The sequence below is a fragment of the Pseudonaja textilis genome, chromosome Z (genome assembly GCF_049901715.1).
Source record: "Pseudonaja textilis isolate UNSWEBS1 chromosome Z, rPseTex1.2, whole genome shotgun sequence".
Lineage (NCBI taxonomy): Eukaryota > Metazoa > Chordata > Lepidosauria > Squamata > Elapidae > Pseudonaja > Pseudonaja textilis.
In genome coordinates, this window is record NC_142008.1 from 120226514 (window position 1) to 120237336 (window position 10823).

General features: G+C 37.9%; 1 protein-coding gene across 1 annotated transcript in view; it reads left to right on the forward strand.

Moving 5' to 3' along the window:
* LOC148124341 (vomeronasal type-2 receptor 26-like) overlaps positions 1-6552 on the forward strand; it is a 12015-nt gene extending 5463 nt beyond the window's left edge. Inside the window, exons 3-4 of the mRNA XM_087917276.1 lie at positions 3648-4286; positions 6292-6552. Of these exons, the coding sequence (XP_087773402.1) occupies positions 3648-4286; positions 6292-6552 (900 nt within the window). The remainder of the gene's footprint in view (positions 1-3647; positions 4287-6291) is intronic.
* Positions 6553-10823: the final 4271 nt, after the last annotated feature.

A 10823-nucleotide genomic window follows, 5' to 3' on the forward strand; every position in this document is an offset into this window, starting at 1 on the left:
CTAGAATTACTCTCATATTGTCTCTAATTTGCCGCTTTGGCAAAAACCCATTTTGATCTGGATGAATAAACTTATTCAAATATTTTTTAAGTCTTTCTGCTAGTATAGAAGCAAAGATTTTATAATCTGCATTTAATAAAGAAATCGGTCTGCAGTTCTTAATTTGAAGTGGATCCGCCTCTTCTTTAGGAATAAGTGTAATATAAGCCTCTGACCATGTTTTAGGTATCATCTTCTTTGACATGACTTCATTCATAACTTCTAGCAGCGGAATACACAGTGATTCTTGAAATGTTTTATAGAATTCTACAGGAAACCCATCTGGACCTGGTGCTTTCCTGTTATTTCGTTTCTTAAGTGCTTGAGTTAATTCCATCATTGTTATATTACTTTCTAACATTTCTTCAATCTCTTTAGGTATCTTAGGTAAATTTGCACTCTGCAGGTACTGTTTGACTTTCTCCTCATCAATATCTTCTTTCTTATATAAATGTCTATAAAAGTCTTGAATAATTTCTTTTTTCTCTTTGCTGCCATAACAAATTTGACCTGGTCATCTATTAACTGCAGTATTTTCCTCGACTCTTTCTCCTTTCTCAACTTATATGCTAGCCATCTACCTGGCTTATTTGCATCTTCAAAATAATTCTGTTTAGCATTCCTAATTATCTGCGCCAGTTCTTTCTCTATTAAATCCATTTTATGTTTAGTTATATCCAGTTTCAGTTTAACGTCTTTTTTCTGAGGCATTTCCTGCAGTTCCTTTTCAAGTCTTTTATACTCATCCTCCAAGGCTTTAATAGCTTGCCTTTTCCTAGCATTCTTTTTTCTTGTATAGTCTATTATCAAGCCTCTAGTATATGCCTTCATTGTATCCCAAACATTCTTATTGAAGTGTCTTTTTTTCTATTTTCTTTAAAAAAGAAGGCCAGTTCTTTCTCCATCCATTGTGTAAATTCTTTCTCCTTTAAAATAGTATTATTTAACGTCCATCTCAATCTTTTTTTTTGTCCCTTCCATTTAATTGTCAATGGGTTATGGTCAGCCTAAGTACTTGTTTCAATATTTACTTCTTGAACACTGGATATTAAATCTGTTGAGATCCAAATCATATCAAGTCTGGACCATGATAAATGTCTATTTGAATAAAAGGTATATTGCTTAAGTTTAGCATTTCTTTCTCTCCATATGCTAATATAATTATGTTGGGAGACTTTAACGGAATTGTGGACAATAAATTGGACTATATAGCAACAACGGCAAAGCACAACAGAAAGATACTCCCTAAATCTTTCTTTAAAATGATAGATGAATTAACTTTAAAAGACATATGGAGAGAAGGAACTGTTGTTGTTGTTGCTGTTATGATTATGATGATGATTATTATCTTTATTCATTAAACGTGAAACTCAGTCATCTGAAAATGCATCACAAATACCATTGACTGGTGCTAATGGTTGATACAGGTTGCTGTATGAACATCCTAGGTATCAGCCAAGTGCCTTCTTAAGATGTACGATGTTCCTTCCGAGTAGTGCAGGTTTTTGCAGTTCTGCTGGTATTATTGCAGGAATCAACAATTTCTTGATGTATTTTATAAAATTCTTGGACATGGTACCAAGAGCCCCGATGACAATGGGTATCACTGTTACATGTTTCATCCATAATTGCATAGTTTTGATGGCCAGGTCGTGATATTTTATGATTTTTTCCAGTTCTTTTTCTTTTACTCTGGTGTCTCCTGGTATAGCGATATCAATAAATTGGACGCTTCGATTTTCAACAATTGTGATATCTGGCATGTTGTGTTACAACAACAACAACAACTACTACTACTACTACTACTATTATTATTATTATTATTATTATTATTATTCTACACAAAAATGACACTTTAACACAAAAAACGAGATAACTATACTGTGTTTCGTATCAAAAATCACTAGTCAAATACTTCCCAAGTGTTTAGGGTTGCATGATGTATCAGCAGATTATGCGAGCAGATCCCAGTAAGGTGGCCTTCTACAGCTGACCAATGGTGATTTTGTCAACGCCAATTATTTTTAAGTGCTTGCCTAGATCTTTGGGCACAGCACCCAGTGTGCCAAGTACCACTGGAAGCACCTGCACTGGTTTATGCCAGAGTCTTTGCAGTTCGATTCTCAAGTCCTGATATCTGGTGACTTTTTCAGTTGTTTCTCGTCTATTCTGCTGTCACCAGGTATGGCAATGTCAATGATCCACACTTTTTTCTTTTCCACAATCATGATATCCAGGGTATTGTGTTCCAAATCTTTCTCAGTCTGTATTCAGAAGTCCCACAGTAGTTTTGCATGCTCATTTTCGACCACTTTTTCAGGCTTATGATCCCACCAGTTCTTTGCTACAGGCAGATGGTAGTTGTGACAGAAGTGGACCATCTGAGTGACTGTGTTGTGACATTGTTTGTAGTCAGCCTGAACAATTGTCTTGCAACAGCTCAGTATGTGATCGATGGTTTCATCTGCTTCTTTGCAGAGTCTATATTTGGGGTCATCAGCAGATTTTTCTATTCTGGCTTTGATTACATTCATTCCAATGGCTTGTTCTTGGGATGCAAGAATCAGGCCTTCTGTTTCTTTCTTCAGTGTTCCATTGGTCAGCCATAACCAGGTCTTTTCCTTATCTACTTTTACTTGGATCTTTTCAAGGAACTGTCCAAGCAGTGCTTTATTACAGCAGCTGTCAGCCCAAGTTTGCATCGCTGTTTTCTTATATTGATTCTTGGTTTGCTGCACTTTAAGCAGCTTCCTTTTGTTGACCTCCACCAAAGCTGGTTCAACGCTGTCTGTCACATAATCTGCCAGAGCATGCTTCTCTTCTTCGACTGTCTGCTTCACTTGCAAAAGTCCTTTGCCCCTTTTCTGTGCAAATATAGCCTGCCAAATATAGCCTTTATATTTGCTTTTCTGGGCAAATATAGCCTGTCAACGTCACTATGCAGGTGCAACACATAGTGTATGGTTATCAGTTTTCGTGTTTTCATATCCAAGCTGTCTAGCTCTGCCTGTGTCCAGTTTACAATCCCCGCAGTATAAATGATGACAGGTATGGCCCAGGTATTTATAGCCTTGATGGTGTTACCGCCATTCAGTTTGCGGTACAGTTTGTGGTTTTTTGACCCTTTGTGTGTATTCTTTGCTGACCACATTTTTCTCTTGCCCATGCTTGATATTATCCAGCTGCAGTATGCTGAGGTATTTGTAGGCTTCGGGTTGGTGGCACTTGATGGTTCGTCCATTGGGCATTTCAATTCCATTCATCATCATCATCATCATCATCATCATCATCATCATCACTCAGAGCTACGAGTGAGATTGGCAGTGTAGAAATATAATGAATAAGTAAATAATATGTTAAATAAATAAATTGATAAATAAATATCTCTGAGTGTGTCCTTTCAGCTCACATATGGATCATTTCCTATGCAAAGAAGCAATATGGGGGAGACCTCTTCATTTTACCATACAGTCTCCAATGAAGGCCATCAATATACAGGCATTATCTATTTACTTAAACATTTTGGGTGGACCTGGGTTGGACTTTTGGCTGGAGATGACCAAAGCGGAGAATGTTTCTTGAAAAAGCTGGAGTCCTTATTTCTCCAGAATAAAATTTGTTCAGCCTTTGTTCAAAGAATGCCAGTTGACAGCCGATTCCCTGAACTTGATGATCTGAACACCATTTCTGCAAATATTAAAGAGTTCTACTCAGATCTGAAAGTTAATGTCCTTGTTGTCTATGGTGAAACACTAGTTATAATGTGGCTAAGCACAGCGCTATTTTTTGCAGCTGTTAACTATACTGAAAAGGTGTGGATTATGACAGGCCAGATTGACTTTGCTTCAACCGTCATGTCAAGGGACTGGAAATACGAGATATTCCAAGGTGCCCTTATTTTTGCAATCCACTCCACTGAGCATAAAGAGTTTCAGGTCTACCTTCAGAATATAAAACCAGCCAAGGCACACCTTGATGATTTTTTCAAGGAATTCTGGGCACAAGCCTTTGGTTGTTCTGTTCCAGATCCTAAGGATGTAACAGAGGCTCACAACTTTTGTACTGGGACAGAATCCTTGAGGGATCTTCCAGGGATGCTTTTTGAGATGGTCATGACTGGCCATAGTTACAGCATCTACAATGCAGTCTTTGCTGTGGCCCATGCATTACACAACCTGGATTTATCTCGACCAAAAAATAAAGCAGTCAGGATGACAAGATATATTGAAGAGATAAACCCTTGGCAGGTAATGTCTCCAGAATGAGAAAAAGAAAAAAAAGAATGAGAAGAAACAATACATAGCACCAAAAAAATAATTCACATAAAACTAAAATAAAAAGATGTTATTTTTTATTGATAATCTATGGTTCTAGTTTAGTTCACATGCTTTGAAATGTAACTATGTGGTTGGGCTTAGTTTTTAGGGAGGAAAATAAGGGGGAAAATTGTGCCTCTGCCTACCAGCATCCATTGGTATTCATCTGGCTAGTATCTTGTTAATGTGTGAGAAAGCTGAGGCTGTTTGGAAACTGAAACTGTATTTGCTGTATGAGCAAGAAGGAGACAGCAAGGAGCCTGTACTAAAGCTGCTTGGTGCTATGAAACTAAGAAACTCCTCTTCTCTCCTTGTGTTTTGTATTTAAAAGAGTTTTCTTTTTAGGTGAGGAGGGGGAGTAAAACTCCTTAGCATTAGAGCATGTTAATAATAATATATGAAATACTAGTGCTCTGATGCTCATTTTAAAAAATCATTTCTTAGTAAGCACCTAGAAGCCAAGAGGAACATTCGTGCCAAATATCAAGTTTGTAGGCTTTATGTTTCTGGAGATTTTGTGATGATGTGTGAGTGGTATTTCACTTTTATAGAGAGAGATTCGTGGATTATATTTCCCATTGGAGTGAGAGAAGTCCTCTTATATTTTCGAGTTCTAGGAAGTTCAGTGACTCATGAGCTTAGGATGCTGGGCTGACAATCAGCAAACTTGCATTTGAGACACAGCTGTTGCTACAGGATGGTGCGATCTCCCATCATATTGTCCAGCTTCTGCCAATCAGTATTTTCAAAGTGGGCAACCATCAGTAAATATTTCAGTACCATTTCAGTACCATCTGTGGGCAACTTAATGGGGACGTGAAAAGGACATCCAATTGGGCATCCCCAGGCAATGGAATTGTCACTATTCAATCATTTCAAAAAAAAGCTAAAAAAAAAGCTAAAGCTAAAATATTACAGAATTGTAATAGATACAATTCTGAAGATGAGTAAAATCTTTTCATTCACTTTCACAATTACCCTTTTAAAAGAAGGATTTTCAACAGTCTTCATATCTGATCATTAATCAGGTTAAAATAAGCTATTTTTAAAATGTAAAAGTAGAATGAATAGATTCAGGCATTCAGACAGATATTTCTACATACCTCATCCTTAAAAGTTTTATTCAGTTCTTTACATTATTACAATTGATACTATCATTGCCCTGGTTCAGTCACTTAAAACAATAAAAATTATATTTTCTAGGAAGCCAGCAAGGTGAAAAAGGAATCCAAAGGCTGTTCGAAAAACAATGTAGTAGTAGAAATACATGTTAAATCCAGAAAGGTGGTGAGAACATTACAAAGACATATCCAATTGAATCAGGCTAAAAGGAGGAAAAGGGAAGACAAAGGCAGCAGCAATCAGAATAGATCTGGAAGGGACCTTGGAGATCTTAGTCCAACCCACCACTCGAGCAGAAGACCCTATACCATTTCAGATAGGTGGCTGTCCATTCTCTTCTTAAAAACTTCCAGTGATGAAGCACTTGCAACTTCTGAAGACAAGGTGTTCCACTGGTTAATTGTTCTCATTGTTAGGAAGGTTCTACTTAATTCCTGATTGCTTCTCTGCTTGATTAGTTTCCATCCCCTGTTTCTTGTCTTGCCTTCTTGTGCTTTGAAAAATAAATTGACCCCTTCCTCTCTGTGGTAACCTCTCAAATACTGGAATACTGCTATCATGTGCCCCACCCTGTCCTTCTTTTCTCTAGACTAGCCATATCCAACTCTTCCAATTTGTATTTCATATGTTTTTATCTCCAGGCCCTTAATCATCTTAGTTCTTCTTCTTTGCACTTTCTTCCTAATTTCTATTTTTTTTCATAGCTTCTGTAAAGTTTATCATATCACAATAAAATGGCAGTGACAAAATGTGTATGTATTTTCTTAGGTGTTTTCTTAGGTGGTTCTTGCTTTGTTCTTCTTTATCTTTTTAGCTCCACCATTTCCTTCAGACCCTTTCATTCAACAACACAAATGGAGAAACGGTGTCCTTTAATGAGAATAAGGAGATGGGATCTGGATTTGATATAATAAACATGCTTATTTTCTCTAATAACTCTTTTCATAAAGTAAAAGTTGGAAGGATGGGGACCAAGGATTCTCAAGGAAAGAAATTCATCATTGAGGATGACAAGATTAAATGGCATGGAAACGCTAACAAAGTGAGCATTCGTAAATCATCTGAAAAGTTTTAATTGTTGGAATTCTCTCCCTTTCCATTACAACAAATGAATGAACATACTCAATTATCCTCATGCCTCAAACCGTATAATAAAACCTATATGGGAAACTACTATATACCAATACAAGGAGAAATGGAATACTTACAATGGAAAGGAAAACATTTTCTGTATTATTGTTTTAGGGTAAGAGGAGTGGCCTGGGGGCCTAGAGATGGAGCCTCACCTCAAAATCAGGAGGCTGTGATCCTAGGTAGTGGCAGATATTTCTCTAGGCACAAAGAGAAAATACCTGCTGTGAACTCCATATAGGGCCCAGGAAGAGCATCCGGCCAGTAAATGCTCAGATCCATTCAGATGCCCCAACTTTACTGTGATGCAAGGGATTATACAGCTGTTAAAAGAAAAGAAATGTTTTGGAGTAGTAGAAGGAAAAAAAAGGAAAAAAAGACAGTTACAGCTCTTCTATTTTTAGTGGAAAATATAAATGGATTAAACTATCTCTCTCTTGGCAATTTTAATCCCCTTTTTCCTCTTTGTTTTCTGTTTTGGTTGTTCTTTAACCTGTAGACCTTTATCAGCTTTCTGTGAGGAAAAAGTTTACATAGATTTTGACTACATTTACAGGGATTTTGACTACAACATATGAACTCTTTGTTTTCAGAAATATTTTGACAAGGGAATAGCACTTGTTCCTTGTCTACTTCTTCCTAAGTAAAACCAACATTTTCTTGGAGGCAAGTTGGTTTATAGTGACAGTAGGAATACATTTGGGAAAAAGTTGTGAAATGGATGTCATTTTCTGGACCCTTCTCCTCCTCTGTTTTCCAGCTGTCCTTCAGCATTGGGGGGGTTTTGTCCAAAGGACTATGCAGATCTGCTGTTTTAAATTCAGTTAAGAGGTACAAATAGACCCCAGATTCACAAAGGTAGAGAGATCCTTAGTAAGTCCTCGGGAGAAGGAAGAAAAAGAAAAAAAAGAATGAGGAAGTGGAAGAGAGAAGGAAAAGGGGAAGGGGAAGAGGAAGAAGGTTGTTAATAGTTAATTTTACATCAAGGGTTTACTTTAAGATGAAGTGTTGTACTTTATATGATACATTCAACATTGTACAGGACACATTATTTGTAGTGGCCTGCCTACCCACCCACCCACCTACCTACCTACCTATCTACTTATTTACCTTCCAAACATGTGTAAATTGATTATTCATTTGCTATGTCATACCAGATTACGTAATCTTTCGATTAAACTTTTTTTTTAAAAGATCCATCCCCTTTCCTTGTGTAATCCTTATTGCCAGCCTGGTTATGAAAAGAAAAAAAAAGAAGGAAATAAATATTGCTGCTATGATTGCGTTCAGTGTCCAGAAGGGAAGATTTCCAATGAAAGAGGTAAATGACACAGTAAAGCAAATCTTCGAATTTAATTCTTCTTCTTCTTATCTCTTTTCTCCTGCATGCTTAATAAGAATTGGAAGGATATTCAACATGGCAATTGTTGAGAAGTGTTGTGCCAATATAACTGTTGGGCCACTTAATTTATATAGGAATCTATCCTTGCTTAATATATTATCATCATTATGACTTTGTAGGACTTCATATTTTAAGGAAGAAAGCTCCTTTGGAATTCATGGATGCATGAACTTAGTACCCATATGCAACTTCTTAATTCAAACACAACTTTTCCTGGCAACATCTATCAACAAGGGCAAAATGACTCAGTGTTTAAAGACACTGAGCTTGTCATCTAGAAAGCTAATAGCCTGGATTAGAAACCTGAGCACCATGCAACAGATCCCATTACCTGTCCCAGCTCTTGATCACATAGCAGTTCAAAAGCATGCAAATGTGAACAGATAAATAGTTACCACTTTGGTGGGAAACTAAGAACATTCCATGGACATCAGCATATAGTTACTCTGCCCACGTGACCATGGAAATGTCTTTAGATAATGCTAGGTCTTTCAACTAAGAAATGGAAATGAGTACCATCCTCGAGAGTCAGATGTGACTGGACAGGGGAAACCTTTACTTTTATCTATCAACAATCATGTCACCCAGGAGAAGACACAGATGATTTAGAGCAGGGTTGTCAAACACAAGACCCATGGGCAAGATCTGGCCTGTGATGTTGTTGGATTTGGCCTGCTTGGCCATCCTAGAAAATGTAAGGGGCTGTCCCATGTCACTTTGGCAAAGTCTATCCAATGTAAAGAGGAAACATGCCAGCAGTTTGGAGAATAGTGTCAGGCTGGCCATGCCCACCCAATTAGACACACCCACCCAGCTCCTTGAGGTCAACCACAGCCCTGACATGGCCCTCAATGAAATTGAGTTTGACACCGTGATTTAGAGAGTTGCAGAAAGGGCTAACTGAAAGGACATATCTTCCCTTCAAACCTGGAGCTACACACAGTAGCACCTTTTCTCCTCCAATCCATTATTCCTTGATGGTGTATGTGTTCAAGGGAAATAATGTACATGAAGCAGAATTGTGCTGACAATGGGAAAGCAAAATATTTAATTTTTCAAATATCCAAATGTTCCTTTGCACTACTGATGCTTTAGAAAGTGTGGAATACCTCCTCTAATGAGGGGCGGCAGTGGCTCACATGATAAGACAGTGGGCCTGGGTATTGCAGAGGTCAGCAGCTCAGGGGTTCAATTCCTGTGAGCGAAGAAACCATGGTAGGGCAAGAAAGGAGCCTTCTCCGATTGCCGACTGGCATTCAGGTGTCCCATGGGTAAAGATAACACTGCCTGAAAAAAATCCTTTCACAGAGGCAGACAACCACCTCGGTGATTCTTGGCTAAAACATGCCATACACAAAATAAGCCTCTTATAATTTTAAAACAGAATAACACTAAACTTCAGAGTGTTGGTAGCACTGCAGAAGAACATTTGTGTAGGTTTTGTGCTTTAAACAAATTTAGAACACGTTGTATTTTTAAACTAGTATAAATAATTCAAATAATAAATATACCAATCTTTCCAGGATAGCGGACAATTGGACAATAATGGGTATTGCTTCACAAAGTTCATTTCTCTTGTGGAATCATGAGTGGTGGGCCTCTTTTTAAAAGATTGACATGACAACTGAGTGATTTCACATAAAAATCAACACTGACTTTATCTGTTTTCCCACATTCAGATACAGAAGATTGCTTCAAATGTCCATCTGATCAGTATCCAAACCAGAGACAAGATGAATGTTTCCCCAAAATTGTAGTTTTTTTGTCTTATGAAGAACCTTGGGCATCTCCTTAGTCACAAGTGCCATCTTCTTCTTCTCAGTCACAATTTTGGTATTAAAAATATTCCACCTGCACAAAGATAGTCCCATAGTCAAAGCCAATAATCGGGACCTCAGCTATGCTCTCCTGATCTCTCTTTGCTCTGCTTCCTTTCACCTTTTCTATTTATTGGTAAGCCTGCAGTGATGACCTGCTTTCTTCGCAACCAGCCTTCGGTATCATCTTCTCACTGGCTGTTTCCTGTGTGTTAGCTAAAACCATCACTGTGGTGGTAGCTTCATGGCCACCAAGCCAGGATCCAGTATGAGGAAGTGGATGGGAAAGAGGCTTACATATTTTATTGTCCTTTCCAGCTCTTTAATCCCAGTAGGCATGTGTGCTATATGGCTAACAATCTCTCCCCCATTCCCCATAATTTGGACATGGACACGCTGACCACTGAGATAGTAGCAGAGTGTAAGGAAGGTTCTGTCGCTATGTTTTATCTTGTCTTAGGCTACATGGGACTTCTGTCCATCGTTAGTTTCAGTGTTGCTTTTCTAGCTAGGAAGTTGCCTGATAATTTCAACGAAGCCAAATTCATCACCTTCAGCATGCTGGTATTTACCAGTGTTTGGTTGTCCTTTGTTCCAACCTATCTGAGCACCAAGGGAAAATATATGGTAGCTGTGGAGATCTTTTCCATCTTGGCCTCAAGTGCTGGGCTTTTGGGATGCATATTTTTCCCTAAATGTTTCATAATTGTGCTGAGGCCTGAACTGAACAACAAGGATCACCTCATGAGAAGAAAGCAAATGCAAAAATAATACACAATGGATACCACTTTTGGGACAGATACAATGGACTTTATGTATCTGCTGATGAAATAAAACATTCTGTCTTAATTTATTTTTCAATGTATTGTTCATCCCAACCCTCACCAAAAAGTTACACTGAAGGTGCTGAAAAGGCATGTAAATTAAAGATGAAGAATACAGATACCATAAAGATAAATAAGGAAGTAAGACATGGCTGCCCCCTAGCTCCTCTAT